Below are 18,513 nucleotides of genomic sequence, written 5' to 3'. Positions count from 1 at the left end.
GAAGAGGAGATGATGAATCCATAGAACATACAACCAGTGGCGTAGCGAGGTCGGGTGTCACTCGGTGCGGCACTTAATGATGTCACCCCCCCAGAGGCGTAGCGACCCTTCCCGTGGACAAACTTTCAAATTTTCGATTTGCCCCCCCCCCCCCCCCTCTCAAACTTTCGATTTGAGCCCCCCCCCCCCCTTTTCCCCTCAAGTTTTTCTCTATATATTTTGCTTTTTTTTTGCCTTGGTGTCACCCCCCTAAATGGTGTCACCCGGTGCGGTCCGCACCCCCCGCCCCTCCCCCCTCGCTACGCCCCTGCATACAACACATAATTACTCTTTAGCCTACTTTTTAGATGTTTGGATTTAAGTTGTTAATGGTACTGTTAAAGATGTTCAAAAATGTATGTGGGTAAGACTAACGAAACACTACCCATTGATATAAGAAAATATAAGAGTAATAAAGAACTATGGTTTATTATTATATGGCATCATTTGTGTAGATGAAATGGACATTTGTTACATTAATACATTACATGACTGAGTGACTCGTCGTTATTGATGTAAAGATAACGGAGCGAATACGAGGGTTGGTTTATACTACAGCTGACCTGTGACACCGCTAAATCAGTGGACGGTCGATCATGTCCGGTTGAGATTAGTGGACCAATGAACGGACGGGAGGTTTAGAGTAGTGGAGTATGTCACGTTAGAAACATTTTTCCACTTTTCATTCATGAAGGTTTAATAAAACTAAACCTCAACCAGTGTTTCTTGTTTCTTTTAGACTTTTTTTTATCCGGGGGGGGGGGGGGGACTTGATATTTTCGGGGGCGCGGACTAAACCAGCGAACACTGGTAAAAGTAGGCCTATATATTTACTATATAAATTCCATTTCGTTCGGGGGGGGGGAGGGGGTAGATTTTTTTGAGGGAAAGGGGGTGGGGCGGAGTTCCCCCCCCCCCGAAGAGATGCCTGAAAGAAACTCTGAGCTCAACACATATATGTATGTATCTCTAGAAATTGAGTAGAGGGGGGGGGGGGGGGCTCTTGATGTCTACATTTCGATAGATGTATGAAAATTCTAAGGTCCATTATATAGTACCACGTTTTGGGGAAGAGGGGGGGGGGGAATTATTTTTACATCTTAGCTCGCTTCAGCCCTGCTGGGTAAGGGACACACAAGGCATGCGTGAGATCCCTCCCCCCCCCCCCCCCACACACACACAGAGACCAGGAAGTTGCATCACACACACAATGTGCGGGCAGACCAGAATACTGATACAACATCAGAGAACAACATGACACAAAACGTAAAGTGTGGGGGGCTGGCGGCATACGTATTGTAACAGCTGCTACATGGATGAGGGACTATGTTAATTTGTGGATTGTTTTTGTGCGCCTATTCGCAGAGCGTAGGAGTCCGAGTAGCTTGTGAGTCTATCCGCCAGTTAATGTCGTGCCAGCAGTTTTTATATTTCTATTAGCAGACCGTTGTTCTCCGAGTAGTTTGTGAGTCTAACCGCCTAAGTGTGATTTCAGCAGTTTTTTTTCCCAGAAATCGAAAATATAAAACATAATTTTTAAAGCCCTCGAATGTTATAAAATACACACATTTTTGCGAGAATAAATAAAACAACTGAATCGGTAGGGAGAGGGGATGGGGGGGGGGGGGGGGGGAAGTGAGAGAAGTTTAAATCAAGTCACTTGTCTATTTTCAAAAGCTGGTACAAGTTGGTTTTGTTCCCGGTCTATCCATCTTAATGCTGGAAACGAGTTTGTGTTTTTTGTACCCCACATTATCTGCGACACACTTTTGTCAAGCTGATTGTGAAAATATACACAAAAGTTTTCTAACTTTGAAACTTTCCATTAGGATGTATATATATATACTAGGCATGCTGCCCAGCTTCGCTTAGGCTTTCGAAAACATTGAGAATTTGCATGCTTAATTAATTCGCCCGAGGGTCGGTCTACGACCTCAAGAGTTATGAAGAGGTTCCTCCGTGGACATTTTTTTTCGATTTATAGCTCATATAAGGCACCGGTCAGTCGAGGTCAGTTTTGACCCCCTCATCGTAGACTTTTCGGCCAACCGGCCCCCGTGTTCTGTCGCCCCAAGGCAAGATCCTGCCAAATTTGAAGCGCCTGCGGCGCCGGGAAGTGCCCTATCGGACATTTTTTTTAAAGTTTAGCCCGAGCATAATAAAAAAAAAACCTTAACCAAGTTGACTTGGTGTGTCTCGAACCCGCACCACCTGCATGGTTTAATGTACACTAACATCTTCGCTATTTAGGCACCTAATTGCGGAGAATGAAACACGTATTTTAAAATCTTAACTTACGCGAATATGCCTATTCTTTCAAATTAATTTTTTTTATCCCAAATTAGCCAGTTCCAAACAAAGATTTTGAATAAAATAAATAAGTCTTGAAATAGTTTAGTCCTAATATAGAAATTTATTTTTGGAATTGATTTTAGAGAAGTTAGAGTCTAAATCTAGATCTTAGCGTCTACGTCTAGAACTAGTTATTGCGTAGATTTAGATTTAGTCTAGATCTAGAATCTCTAGATCTAGAATCCAAATACATAAAATAAATTTTATGAGTATAGGCCGGAAAAATTGTATTGTATACATTTCATAGTGTACGTAGATCTAAATCAAATTTGAATGAAATAGTTCATTTCTTTTCATTCTAAACACGGCAGATGACGTCATTAGTTAATGTATAAGCAATAGTGACGTCACAGTTTTATGCGTTCTTTTTCACATATATTAATGCTTTTCCGGTTGCATAAATAATACTGTTTCTCTACATTCGAATACGCCTTTAATTTTTATTTTTCTTCTTTAACTAAAATTGTGGTTATACATTTAAAACATCTAACATATTATTTTCAACAAAAGTCCGTAAAAAGTTCTTCATATATCGCTGCCGATTCTGACGTGATGTCCGGCGAAAATTTTTTGCGGACAGACAGAGAGAGAGAGAGAGAGAGAGAGAGATGTGCGAACGTGGGGATTTATATATTAGGATATATATATATATATATATATATATATATATATATATTAATATATATATATATATATATATATATATATATATATATATATATATATATATATATATATATATATATATAACTCTCCTTTGTTTCAAGAAGATTTACGGTCTTTTATTCTGAGTCTGTAATTATTTACTCAACAACATAATCTCTCCACTATTTATATAAACGTCAACGTCTCTATGTCTGTATCTACAGTTCCAATAACATAAGAAACAATCCACAAAAAGTTGCAAGTTAACTAAAGCTACCTCAATGTTAATGTAATCAGAACTTCCGTCCTATAATTTCACATTCTTCTCGTTGCTTTACTTATAATCAGCAATTTGTGTTGTTTACTTGTGTGTGGGAGGGGGTGCGTTAGCGGCCCATGACTCACCGTGCACGGGACTGACCCTCGGGTATTACGTAGTGTGGTATTTACCTCCTCTGTATGCTGATGTATAGAATGTGAACCCTTTATGGACCGGTTTCTGTCAGTTATTGTTTTTGTTTCTTGACGTCACGTAAAGAAATTTGGGCTCACAGAAATGTCAGATTAGCTTTGTGTACATTCGTCAGACTTGGTATTTTGTTAACACCACCCTGTACGGTAACTTCGTGTTTCTTTAAGGACGCAAAAGTTTGAAAGTAAAAGAGTTGTTCCGGCGTGACATATATATATATATATATATATATATATATATATATATATATATATATATATATATATACAGAGAGAGAGAGAGAAAGAGAGATGGATATATATATATAGATATAGAGATAGAGATATAGATGCCGATGATGTAGATTAAGATGTAGATTATATATATATATATATATATATATATATAGAGAGAGAGAGAGAGAGAGAGAGAGAGAGAGAGAGAGAGAGATTAAGATATAGATATAGAAATGATATAGAGATAAGGATGATATATATATATAGATAGCAGGGGCGGAACTACAGTGCCGGGGGGGGGGGGGGCACGTCAGTTAGGGGCCCACAGCCGACGATAATAAAAAAATGTTAGTTAAAAAAATGTAATTTTCTTGCATTTTTGACTTCATGGTTGTTTTGTAAAAAGATTACCGTAGCTGCGGTTGGAATATCTTTATTCTATAGACACCACCCCACGCTCTTGTATATTCGTTTTCCCTTTGTTTTTAAACCACTGTGAAAGCCGAGTCCTCTTTCTCCTACAATCAAACTTATTAAAGATAAGCAAACGTTCAAACCACTTCCATGTCTTATTTCCCTTCTTTAAATTGTCGAATAGGGGTGCTCATAAGCTCCTTTTAATAGATTTGTCTAAACAAATAAAAAGGCAATTACTTCTCTTAATTATTTTTTTAATAAAGTACTTACTACAGGAATGACATTGTAAAAAAAGAAAAATATTTAAAATTAATTATAGAATGTATATATTTATATTTATATATTAATTAAATAAATACAAAAAAACATAAAAATAAACATAACACGAGACACCATTACTAATACAAAGCTTTCATGTTTTATATTCTTTTGACTGACTAGAGGTTAAGACGACTTATAGCAGAAATAATATAAACTGATTTTCAAAACACACTAATGCAATTACACACATGACAAGTTGTTGTAATAAGTTTTAATTGAAATTTAAAAAAGCATTCAAAACCCGAACAGGCTAGCAATGAGTATTCTATGTTCGTATTTTGTATATATATATATATATATATATATATATATATATATATATATATATATATATATATATATATATATATATATATATATATATATATATATATATATATATATATATATATATATACCTATATATGTATATATATATATAAAGGGGGGGCCTAAAAAATCTTTTTGCGGGGTGGCCCTTTTTTTCTAGTTTTGCCACTGATAGATAAGTTATAGCGTGCGGCGTCAAACCGGCCCGTGACAAAACGGCCCCGTCAAAACAACCCCGACAAAACGGCCCCGTCAAAATAGCCCCGTCAAATCGGCCCCGTCAAAAGGTTCATAGACAAATGGATCCCGTCATTTAGGCTCCAGTCAAAAGGGCTACCGTCAATAAGGCTCGCGACAAAAGGGCTCCCGTCAATAAGGATTCTAACAAATAGGCTCCCGTCATTACGACAACCGACAATTTGGCTCATATCATTTAGGCTCCCGTCATTTAGGCTCCAGTCAATTAGGCTCACGACAAAAATGGCTCCAGACAAAAGGGCTCCCAGCAAAAGGGCTCCCGTCAATATAGTTCCTGATAAAAGGGCTTCCGTCATTTAGGCTGGCGTCAAATTGGCTCCCGTTAAATTGGCTCATGACAAAAAGTCTCCGGTCATTAAGACTCTCGATAAATTGACTCCCTATATGTGGCTTCCGTCATATAGGCTCTCGTTATTTAGGCTCGCGACAAATAGGCTCCCGTCAATATGGTTACTGACAAAAAGGCTCGTTATTTTGGCTCTCGTCAATACGGCTCCCGACATAATGGCTCATGTCAACACCCACCATTCCTCAATGGACTACAGAAATAAGCCTAAGATAATAAAGCGTCCTTAGCTTTAGGTCGCCATGTCTTAATTTTAAAAAAAAGTATTTCTTGTACTGTATTAATTTTAGTTTAGTGGTCATCTGTTACATTTCTACTTAGGGGTGTAGGATGCTGCAGCCCATTATACACATGCCGGGTTAGGGTCCCTACGATACAATTACAGTCAATATGCTTCCAGGTTATTAAAAAAAAATGACTTCTTTAACTCGTTGCCCCCTTTTGATAGCCAAATAGAGGACACGTAACTGTTAGACCGATCCTCCAAAGTGTACTGTGGCGGATGGGGCAAGGGATGGGCACCAACAAGGCCGAGTTCTATTTCCCAACAATCAAAAACACGCTGTCGCCGGCAAAATTCTTTTTAAAAAAACAACAAAGTCCATGGCACGAGAAGCCGCTACATATGAAGTGGGCTTTCGTGATGCGCGGTTCTTCTTTGCGACATTGGTAAGGGACACGTAATCCATTAAACATTTTTCAATGTTTAATAGGTGTTTGTGATAGTGGTTGAATTTGTATCCTGTATTATGTTGTATCCTACAAATAATAAAAAATAATATAATACTAGAAACTTCAGTTTTATATACGTTTACTTTTTTTTTATTTTACAAGTAATATAATAGTAAACCATTAGGGCCTATACTTGGAATTATCTCCCCTGAGTAAGTTTTACAAAGGGCGATGCTGACGTACATAAACGCTTTGTTGTCTCTTTCAAGTTTTTTCCCCGAGCCGACCCCCATCCCACCCCTCTTTTTAGCCTTGCAAGTATCGAGTAGATAAATGTATCGTTTATGAACTACTTCCTGGCAACATTCAACACTTCTGTACAGACCACCCCCTCCCCCACGCCTTGTAATACTAGCTAGTATGATTGTTAACATCTTCGTGTGTTGTTTGTAGTCCAGGGATCAATTTTTCAAAAGCATGTTTGCTAGCCGTCATCCTTTTATGACGTCAACATGGTGGGTGGAGTGTCGATTAACATCGACTGTCGTGGACGGGGAAGGGGGGAGGGGTTCCATGTGGACATCCATACATTGAAATTAACTTGTGAAAAACCTAGACAACAAACGCAAAATGTGTAACATGCATGCTAAATTTAAACAGAAACAGCTGAGCTTGGGTCGTGTGGCGTAAACAACAGCTCAGCATGCACTTAAATCAGGTTAATATAAAATTACAATACTCGAAACTTTGTAGAAAGCGAACTGTTTAAAGATAAAAATGTGATAACTCCTCAGAAAACGGTTTCTTTGTCGGGAAGTGTTTTAAGTCGGGAGTTATTTAACCGGAGCCATTTTATAGTGAGCCAATAAGTCGGGAGTCATTTAGTCGGGAGCCAATATGTCTGGATTTCTTTTGTCTAGAGTCCAATTGTCGGGAGCCATTTTGTCTGGAACCAATAGGGCGGGAGTCCTTTTGTCGGGAGCCCAACTGTCGGGAGCCCATTTGTCGGGAGTCAATAAGTCGGGAGCCCAATTGTCGGTAGCCAATATGTCGTGAGCCCATTTGTCGGGAGCCCATTTATCGTGAGCCTTTATGTCGGGAGCCAATATGTCGGGAGCCCATTTGTCGGGAGCCAATATGTCCTGAGCCTATCTGTCGAGAGCCAATATGTCGGAAGTCTATTTGTCGGGAGCCTAAATGTCGGGAGCCCATTTGTCGGGAGCCTATATGTCGCAAGTCAATATGACGGGAGCCCATTTGACGGGAGCCAATAAGTCGGGGCCCATTTGACGGGGCTATTTTGACGGGGTCGGTTTGTCGGGAGTCGATTTGACGGGGTCATATTAACGGGGCCGTTTTGACGGGGCCGATTTGTCCCAGGTCGTTTTGACAGGGCACCAAGTTATAGATATGGATATAAATAGAGATAAAGGTATAATTAATATATAATTAATATTTATATAACTTCGTATCTCATTTTTTTAAAAATAACACACTATGGGAAAAAAATCAACAAAGTTAACATATTAAGATCACTGGGTTATAACGCTAATATTTGACACCGAAGCTACTACTGTTAGCAAACCTTTCACCGACTTACTCTCAAACCGCCTCCCCCACACTGAATGTTTTTTACAGTAAATCTCTAACTACACTTGTACCACAATTAGCTTTTCACGTGTGTTGCAGCTTTTTCTCGGTTTTATCGTCGGAGCAATCAGTGGTTTAATTAATCCTCACATGTAAGGTGATATGTCGCAATTACAAAGTGTAGATTACTCATTGTGTGTGGCGTAACTGGGGGGTGCGAAGGGTAGCGCCTACCCGGAAAGTACTTTTTAATATACACAAATGTATATAAACAAATCTATCAGTTCTTATGTATGTATGTATATTATATATATATATTTATATTTTATATATATATATATATATATATATATATATATATATATATATATATATATATATATATATATATATATATATATATATATATATATATATATATATATATATATATATAACATGGACGACGAAAATTATCCCCCCCCCCCCTCCCGGACGAACAATGTATTCTAAAATCAGTTTACAGAGTAAAAATGTCGAAACAACTATGCACGTGAGCGTACAATCAATACTGAACCAACTCCGATACTATGCTCACGTGGGGTTCATGACTAAATTAGAAGCTAGGATGGCGTGCACGACTGATAGCGTGATAGTACAGCCGACAAACTTCTAGCTTTGTGTGCCTAAGGTTTTTTTGTAATACTCGGGGTTAATTTTTTTTGTTATATTGCCCAATCAATAGTTTGTAGCGCCGATTTTAATTAATCGGCTGCTGTTGTTTGTTTTTTTGTTTTTTTTTGTTTGCTTTTTTGTTTTTTTATATTGCCCAATCAGTTGTTTTTAGCGCCAATTTTAGTTAATCGTCTGCTATCGAAAAAAAAGGAAAAGTGCCGTTTCGAATTTGACGGTCCATGGAGTAGGTGATGTAGAGACATATGAAGGGATAGTGTGGTCATCACTGTAGCCAGCTGCCTTTACTTTCTCTAACGTGAGTCAGGTACCCATCAGAGATGAGTGGATTGGGAGACATCCTACTGACACGAACCCATATGATCCAAACTTGAGACTTTAGGGTTAGCAGTCATCTGCTATTAAGGTTTTAAAAAAATAATTGATGTGTACAGTTGTAACAGCCAACCCAAGCATGTGCTAGGTAAAACTGTAGCACAAACTCTCGAAGAAACCAAACAACACTTAATGTCTTAGCCTATTATATCAAGAGTCAGCTACCCATTTGTATTGAGTTAAGAGTTATTTCATCAAGCTTCTCTCATATGTTTTTATATAACTATACAATGGTTGTCTATACTTAATATGGTAGCTACACTTTCTTGAAATAGAAGTAAAATATACCCTAACTGTTCTTCTTATTTCTTGGTTACAATGCTATAAAGTTTTGAAATAGGACGTTTATCCATTCGAAAAGTCGCTTAACGCTATAAAGCCGGATGGTTTTGACCGTGTGTTTAAAATCCATAACATTAACGTGTGCTAGATCGGACTAGATCCAGAGTAAAAACATACATTTTGAGATTTTTTTTTTTTTTTTTTTTTTTTTGCGCAGGTCAGACCCGAAGATTAAAACATGAAGGACTAAGCGGAAATTCTAAAAAGTATTCATTTTTCTTCTTCTTTAGAAGCTCTCTGGTAAACTAAACCACGAAGAAATTCTAAGATAATAATTTTTTTTTTTTTTTTTTTTTTTTTTTTTTATTGGTCAATGCTTATTTTCTTTCCATCAGCTAATACAATGTTATTGTCATCTATTTTGAGCTCGCCCTTTTCAAAGCTACTTTTTATTTCTTCGGCATAAACAGTACTGAAAATGTCTTGGGGTGATAAAGGTAACTGAGTAATCTCTTTAGCTTTGTATGACACATAAGGCTTAAGCTCAAACCCAGTAAGGTCTGGCACAACAAACTCTGGCACCATTTCTGGCACATGTATATACTTTTTGGTTACTCTATGGTATACGCCAGTTGGAGCCACAATGTTTTCTGGTAAAACTTGTGCCATTTTTCTACTGCCTCCCTTTTTATCAGGTGAAACATCTTCTTTTCTTACAGGAAACCGTTCGTCCCATGGCTTTCGTGTTTTTGCTCCGCAAAGGCATGTACTTGTACTAATATTTCGTTTTAACAACAGAAGAATAATGTTTGCCCTTGTCGCCGGTAACATTTTCACAACAATTTCTGAGATATTATGCTAGGCCAGGGGTCGGCAACCTGCGGCTCGCGAGCCGCATGCGGCTCTTTTGATATCAGGATGCGGCTCTCCAGCTCCTTGAACAAATACTAATAATCTTAATAAAAAATAAAATATTTGAAATTAAAAAAATGTTAGTGGCTCTTTAAAACCAGGGAAATTTTGAAAATTGTAACTTTTGGCTCTTCCGCTTCAAAAGGTTGCCGACCCCTGTGCTAGGCCTACTCAATGTTTGTGACTTACTAGGGACCATAACCGTGTTTCCTAAGATAATAAAATGGTGCATTGATAGCGAGTCGGAGTGAAAGCAAACAATTTATTGGTTTTTTTTTTCTGAAGTAAAAAAAACTTGCTAAAGATCTTAAAGTTAATGTTTAGACGTCGTGGTACCTACCTTTACATTATTTGCTTTTTTTATTAAATCAATGATTTTTAAAAAAGTTCTTTTAATGTTTTTAAAGCAATCAAAATGGTAAAACGATACTATAAAATAGTCGTAGATAATAGCTAGATAAGTCGTGATTTCCGTTCAATTAAACAACAGCGTAGCGGTGTTGCATTACGTCCCTTTAAGATGGTGTTTTTACTCACATTTCTCTGTATTCGATTGCATGCGGAGATAATTCACTTTTCTATTCAGAAACGTGACAATTTTTGATTGTGAAGTCTATTGACATGTTAAAAAACCACACAAATTTAAATTTGGCGGTAATTTGCTGGAAGTGCCCCGGCAAAAGGACCATTAACAAAACGGTCCCTCACTGAGAACTCATGTCAAAAAAAGGTTACTGACGAAAGGCCGAGGCACAATGCAGCATGTTTTTTCGAAAAAAATATGTTTCCGTTCTCCTTTTAGTCGGGGTAATTTTTTTATCTTTTTTTTTTTTTTTTTTTTTTTTTTTTTTGCTGCACGCATTGATTACTACAATTTGTTTATTTCACGGTGCAGTTGACATAATAGCTTGAATCAAATACAGTAATTAGATATCCCATAAACGATACGGATTTGAAATGTATTGTGTAGCCTTTAAAAATGTTACAGTTCCATTGGCTCAATTTTGTGTGTGTGTTAGAACTGATAACAGATAAGCACGGTTTTTTTTTTGTCAAAGGAAAAATGAGAAAATAAATCATATTTTTTTAATGAGATACCTGTAGATTTATTAATTAGTTTCAAACACCTGGTAGCTCAGGTGTAAAACGGCAACAGGTGTGGGTGCGAGTACGATCAAGAGTCGCAGCATGAAGCTATCTGTACTCAAACCTCGCTACACGACAGTAGAGATGGTATGCATAGATCGTGTACACATTTACAAGGCGAGGGCAGCAGAATGTTTGATGTAGATAAGTTTGTGTGTGTGTATTGTTGTGTGAGTGAGGGGTTTTGCTCTACTATTGTGACGAGGGATTTGTGGAGTAACAAATAAAATAATCACTAATGTTGTACTTCTAAGTTAGCTATTGTGTTCTGTTTGTTTTCAATTCTAGAATTTTCATTTCGACCAATTTAAATACAAATTGAAGTAAAAAATAAAACACCATATTTCTTATTAGAGACGCTGGATTATCGCAATACATTTTATTAATTTACTGGGTCCATCTCTTTTTCAGTGCTCGATATTCGCTTTGCAGATTTTTAAAAAGAGAATTCAATAAGTTATTTTTAAAATACAGTAAAGGCAAAATTATACTCTAAATCAAATCGCATACATACGATCGATCTAGCTTTTAGACTGTTGGTACCCATTAAAATGTTGCATAATCCTATTAGCACACACACACACACACACACACACCAAGTACAATTTTAGAAAAAGTTTTTCAAAAAACGTTGGCCCTCAATATTCAATGGTTAATTTTTTAAAGGAAATTTGTGTAATTATTAGGATACATATTTTATATAAAATATTCGATTTTGTATCTTTGTGAAAATGAGCGGATCACAAGAAGGGCATATATATATATTTAAATAAGAAGAGTCTTATAACCGTTTGAGAACCAGTGTCATGGTCATAATTTAGGCTCCACTGACTAGCAGACAGACAGACAGGACAGCAACTGCCGTGCACGCTGTAATAAAATGTCATCCTTCGCTCAGAACAAGACAGAACCGAGGATGTTACGAGGGGAGAAAATTGAGTAATTGATTGGTCGGTTGTCGGCCGTTGTATCAAACGGAAACGGAACAGGTAAAAAAAAATATGATTAATTGATAGAGGTTGATGGAAGCGAGGTGTTTTTTTTTTGTTGTTGTTGTAATATATGGGTGGGCGTTGTGGCCAATGTCAAAATTGTGTAAAATAGGTCAAGGTGACACGCTGTGATCTATTATGTAACGAGACTTGGGAAAAAAAATAGGGCACCCTGGAAAAACGAGAAAATTGATTTTGAAAAAAAAAATGTTACTATATAAAAGCTATGAACTGTTAGGGAAGCGGTGTCCAAATACGTTGATCAAACTAGGGTTCGGGGTTGGGGTCAGGGTTGCTATTAGATAAAGGATTTTGGGTGAGGGTTGGGGTTGGGGTCAAGGTTTGTATTAGTTAAAGGGTTCAGGGTGAGGGTTGGGCTCAGGGTTGCTTTTCTTAATGGGTTTTGGGTGAGATTTAGGGTCAGGGTTGGTATTAGTTAAAGGGTTTAGGGTGAGGGTTGGGCTTAGGGTCGGTATAAGTTTAGGTAATGGTTGGGGTGGGAGTTGGTATTAGTATTAGGGTTTATGGCGAGGGTTGTGGTCAGGGTCTGTTTAAGTTTCGGGTTTTTTTAAATCAGGGCCAGGGTCACTATTAGTTTTAGGGTGAGGGTTGGTGTATAGGGTTGATGTTAGTTTTAGGGCTTATGTTTGGGGTTAGTGTCAGGGTTGGTGTTAGTTTAAGGGGTTAGGGTGAGGGTTGCGTTCGAGGGCTGGTGTTAGTTTTAGGGTTTATGGTTGGGGTTGGGGTCAGGGTTGGTTTTCTTAAAGGGTTTAGGGTGAGGGTTAGGGTCAGTCGGTATTAGTTTAAGTGTTTAGAATGAGTGATAAGCCAAAACACGTTTTTACAGTTCACGGTAGCAATACTAGCAGAACCTGTTTCGTTACGAACTACTGACATTTTTACAAGCACGTTAATCTGTACACCCTATATGCGAATGTTAATTAAACCTCTGTTTGTTTAAACAGTAAAACAGAGAGAAACATGCCCCACGCGAACAAGGCAAATCGTGATAAAAGCGTTGTTAGAAGAGATTTACTGCGAGAACTGTTCAGTGGGGGTAGCAGGGGGGGGGGGGGGGGGTAGGGTAGGTAAAAAGGAAGATGGTGTAAGGTTTGCTGACTAACAATAGCCATTGTGTTCAGGCTTTTAAAAAAAGTGATGTAAGATAATGGGCTAAATAACTTCGTTTGTGGTTATTAGGTGGGAACAATTGGAACACATGCAAGGTTTGTTGGGGTAGGCAGTCGGCAGTATCAACTGAAACTACACGATGTGTGTAGTTGTAATACGTTTTGCTGGAATCGCCGTTTTTTAGGCAGTGGAATATTTAGTGTAAATATTGAGTAGGTATGCTGCTTTCGGGCACTTGTAAAAAAAAAAAATAATAATAATAAATTTAAAAAAAAAAAAAAAAAAAAAAAAAAAAAAAAAAAAAAAAACACCATAAAATTTTTTACAAAAGTTAAAAAAAAAATTACTTCTGTATTATTATTAACGCATATCCTTTTTTAACATCAAAATTGAAATTACTTTTTTCCACATTTTTTTGTGGTCATTACATGGATGAATGGGATTTTGTTAAGGGAAAAAAATTGCCATAGTAACCATATTTTTTAGGAGTCCCTGATACATGAAAATATGTTTTCCTTAAAGCATACATAGAAATAAATAACACAGTTTATTAATTAAAGTGGGTTTTATTTTCCGGAACCTAGTCCCTTAAATCGGCTGCTAACAGTTATAGTTAACAGTGGCAATCGATAGGATGTGTTAACAGTACTAGCGGTTGTTAACTGAGATTCGTCTAAAGGGGTTGGGGTCGGGTGTTAACAGAGGATATAAAAAGTTAACAGGACGTGTCAACCAGGGACAGTAAAAAGGGGTTGTGTATAGGGGTTGGCACCAGGATCTTTCGAATAGGGCTGGTAAGTAGGTCACCAACCAGTTCTACGGCTCAATAAAACCTGCATGAGCCATAGAACTGGTTGGTGACCTACTTACCAGCCCTAATGGGGGGGTCGGCGGTAATACTTTGGAACGAATCTTAACTCTCCTCCCCCCTTCACAACTTGCTTACAAAAACAAATATCTGATGCCCGTATCCAACCCTGCCTTAATAAAATATATCATTAACATTGGTCAACGTCCTTCACATTCCATTACAATAGAGGGGTCAAAGTAAATAAAATTCTGTATTGTTGTTCGTGTTCTTTTGCCCCCCCCCCCCCACCCACCCTACCCCCACCCAACACTAAGCAGGAAATGATATCCCCCATCTCTAGCATGTTTGAACTACTATCAGTTTGTTTGGCTTTCTGGGTGCGAGGAATGTGTTAAATTTAGAAACTTTGAAGGGGAGGTAATGTTTGATTAGTGTTTATAGTTGACACTTTTTTTTTAGCAGCAGTGTTCTGTGATCATTAGCCTAAGCGTGATGTTCTAAAGAACATAATAATGGCAGGTTGTTTATTATATGTGGTCATATTATTTAGTGGTTCAATAATGGATGATCTTAAAGAATGAAATTTGAAGATCGATGCTACGGTATTGCCAATTTATGGGTTTTATTTTGAGAGTATCTCTACTTTAACTCGATTAACAGGTAAACGATTGATTGTGAACGATTGCATAGTGTGTAGGTGGAACGGGGTGGCATAGCTGCAGAGCACAGATTGCCAACCCTAAAGCATCGAATCCGGGTTCAAGTCACCCTGAGTCCACCCAGCTCTGATGGGTACCTGACTCTGGTTAGGGAAAGTAAAGGCGGCTGGGCATAGTGCTGACTACACTATTCTGTCATATGCCACATAAACTTTACTTGCCCCATGGATCTTGAGGTTCGAAAAGGGAACTTTACTTTAAAGTGGGTGGGTGTGGGGGTGGGGCGTTAATGTTTAATCAATATTTACGTTAGACCGGACGGATTAAATTGAAGGGTACCTGACTGATGGGTACCCGCCTTAAAGTGAATGCGACTGGTCATTGAACTGACCACACTATCCATATATTATGTATACATCGAGGTCACAGAAACAGCTGTAACTCTACTTCATACTCCTCCAGGTCGAAAAGTGTAACTTTACTAGGAGTCAGTGCTAAGCTTAATTAAAGTTAGTTGTTGGGCTTAGGGCTAACTCTTTAAACTTATAGAGATAGACTAAGATGTATTATATTAGATAAGTCCTGAAATATGGTTGTTAGCGAAACTAGCGATGCGTAACAGAGGTATGCTCTATGAAAGAGAATCATACTAAACTTAACTAAACACAACACTTACCTTTCTTCTCTTTCCCCTTTGATGCATCCTCTCCTCCAGCTTCAGAATTTTCCAAAGCGTTTTCAATCGACGATCCCGAATTCGACGTTAAGGAATCCACAGACGACGATAATCCGTTAATCTCAGACGTCGGGGACTGCTGGCTCTCCGACACGTCTTCCTTCACCAAAGCCGCATCGTCGTTGGTGAATCCGGAATTCGATAGCCCGTCCTTTGATTTCGCCGCATCTTTATTTTTTTCCTTATTCCGGCTCTCCTGTTTTCGTTTGTTCTTGATCCGATTCTTTTTCCCCATTATGGGCGAAGCGTCGTCATTGTTTTCGATTTTAACACCATCAACGATACATCCGTTTATCTGATCGTCATCATCATCATAATAATCATCTTCCTCGCTATCGTTGTCGGTGTCGTCTGCGTGAACGAGAGCCGAGTGTTGTTGCTTCCGCTCTTCGCTGATCATTTCCGGTTCATCGGCTTCGCGCGCGCCGTTGGCTAGACGCTCGCCGTGACGTAACGTCTCGCCGGCCCCGCTTGTGGCGGGTGAATTTTTTCCCGCGCGTCCGATATTTTTTTCATTCAGCGACTTAACCCTTGCGTCCTCTTTCGACTGGCTATCTCCGTCCTCGGTCAGTTTATTTTTATCCTTTTTTCGTTTCGACCCGTGTTGTGACGGGCTGACGCTTTCGCTCACTCCCGAATCGGACAAATCGTCCGTGTCACCCGATAACCCGGACGACGCGCCCATCCGTTCCTCCTCCAGTTCGTCCGGGTTCCTCTTTTTCTTCTTCCTCAGCTTGCCGTTCTTCTTTCGCTCTTTCTTCTCCGCCCTCGTGTCTCTGTCCTCGCGGTATTTTCGCCGACCGGACGATCTTGAAAAGAGTGCGGAAACTCGCCGGAAAACACCGGCCATCCTCCCGCGTAGCTGCAAGGAAAAGAAGAGAAAAAAAACTGTCACGTGATGGTAACAAAAGAGTGTAAACAATACAGTTCGTTAGTATTTTTACAAGCTTTTATTTAACTCGCTTCCTCTGTCGTCAGTCTAGACGGAAACGCAGGAGTGAAAATTCGGAAACTTCTACTTGACCGATACGATTCACATTTGGCACGTGGGTCAAGACATGAAGACAATGCAATCTGAAACTAAATTTGACTTAATTGGATGCCTAATTGATTTTTAATGAATTAATTAAAATTTGGACCGAATTAGTAGGCATGTCTAGCCAACCACACCACACGCGTCATCACCTTCAATAGCTGCGCCATCACGTAATGGCTGCGTTCAAAAACCATTGCGCGCCTACTGAACGTGATGTTCAGTAGGCGCGCAATGGTTTTTAGTCATGTAACTCTATTGTAAATAAAACATGTAAAGTACTGAAAAAAAAATTCATAAAAAACGTTTTAATAACAAGCTTTTATGTAATGATGCACTAAAAAGTAGAAAATAAATTATAGACTACTATTTAAATAACTATAAAGAAAAGCGTGGGTGTCTTCCTTAACATTAGTAAAGGTATCCAATAGATACTAAAGTGACCCACGCTTTTCTTTATAGTTATTTAAATAGTAGTCTATAATTTATTTTCTACTTTTTAGTGCATCATTACATAAAAGCTTGTTATTAAAACGTTTTTTATGAATTTTTTAACAAAAATGAAATGGAGAAAAAAATAACAAAAATAAACACACTGTAATGACGTGACTGGGACAAAAAGATTTCTTTTAGTAGTTTGTATTTTTTTTTAATGTAAATTGAAAGCAATGTAGCCTATGTTAAAAAAAAAAAACCAAAGCACGCATTTGTCTGAAACATAAGTTGTTTACACAGAACTTAAACTCCTCTATAATAAACGCCGTTGATTTCGTCTTACTAAAACATTACAAATCGGGCTAAAATAAAAACCATTCGTGTTTATACACTGCATATACATGTAACAGTACTCTTTTCATTTTTCTATAGTTATGTCAGGATACCGCCTGGAAACATGATGGGGGGGGGGGGGGGGGGGGGGGGGGGGAGCACGTCCACCACCACCCTCCCGGATAAAATACAAAAAAAAATTCATAATTTAATTAGAAAATATGTAGCATACTTTAATGTGCTCTTTCCCCTAAAAATTTTAAATGAACCCCCACCCCCATTCCCTTCGAGGTTTCTAGTGACTCCTCCCCCCCCCCCCCCCCTTTCAAAGTTTTAAGTACCCCCCCCCCCCAAATGTCTGAAAGAAACCCTGCCTAGAAAAAGTATATTTCGAGAATAAGAATACATGGGTATATCGGTAAATCGAGCTTTTTTGGTGATCTAAGTCGTATTTTCCACAATTATGAATCGCAGAGAAAAACCACGAGAAGCTTTTGTAAAAAGGGACCAAACTTTGACCCCTTGGGTTTATATTTCAGAGAGCTGTCATTCGACCACCCTCCGCTACTTAGTAAAATTTCTAAGTACACCCTAAGTCGATCTAGGGGATGACGAGAGGAGGCCAAGCATCCCAAAAAAAAATGTAAATATTTTAGAAAATTGTCGAAATATGCACAATAGTATGCATATTTGTAAGTGTTATTTTGTCTATTAATTTTGTTATATTATATAATAACGTTTTTAATAGCTATAGGCGCATCACAGAAAGTGCATGGATACCTAGCCCCCTTTCCTCCAAATACATATTTTAGACCCCCCCTCCCATCCTACTCAAAACATTAAGGTTGAACTTCGCTTTTGAGTTCACTTGCTAGTGCGAGATATTTTTATTAGTATTCAAAGACTTAGTCCTTTAGCAAATAAAGCAACGGATTTTCCCGTTGACACAGTAATGACGTGACTTAGGCTAAATACGTTTGAGTGTTCCGCCAATTGTGTGGGTTTTATTTTTAAACCGCGGAATTTTAAGCTCTTTGGGCTATTTGTAGACATGTGATCGGGATGAGGTGATGGGGAAAACAATAAGGTGGTCCTCCCTAGGTGAGGAATGTCACACGGATGAAATGACAAAAAAAGAAATGTTGATGCAGGCTGAAATGGGAATCAGAACAGGGGCTCTAAAACCAGTGATAAAATGTACCCGTAATGAAAGAAAGCTGGCTTCGCTGTGAGGCAAAGTTTTTTTAAAAATTTAAATAATTTAGACATTGTTGATGTATATTTAGATGCTAATCGGATCGGTAGTTGTTGACAAAATGGCTTCGACTTAAAAGGGTCCCTTTCTTTCTATGTATGCTGG

The 18,513-nt window shown here is 38.3% G+C and overlaps 1 protein-coding gene across 4 annotated transcripts in view; it reads right to left on the bottom strand.

Annotated features, from left to right (window-relative positions):
• LOC131942881 (inverted formin-2) overlaps positions 1 to 18,513 on the bottom strand; it is a 111,870-nt gene that overhangs the window by 62,976 nt on the left and 30,381 nt on the right. For 3 of the 4 annotated variants that reach the window (XM_059302842.1, XM_059302843.1, XM_059302846.1), the window contains one exon: positions 15,293 to 16,214. In XM_059302842.1, the coding sequence (XP_059158825.1) occupies positions 15,293 to 16,214 (922 nt within the window). Of the gene's footprint in view, positions 1 to 15,292; positions 16,215 to 18,083; positions 18,088 to 18,513 lie in introns of those variants that run through there. The other variant, XM_059302844.1, reaches the window with a different exon arrangement.

This window comes from Physella acuta, unplaced genomic scaffold (assembly GCF_028476545.2).
Source record: "Physella acuta isolate Inbredline_101_S28 unplaced genomic scaffold, ASM2847654v3 ptg000431l, whole genome shotgun sequence".
Lineage (NCBI taxonomy): Eukaryota > Metazoa > Mollusca > Gastropoda > Physidae > Physella > Physella acuta.
This window is presented reverse-complemented; position numbering and strand designations above follow the sequence as displayed.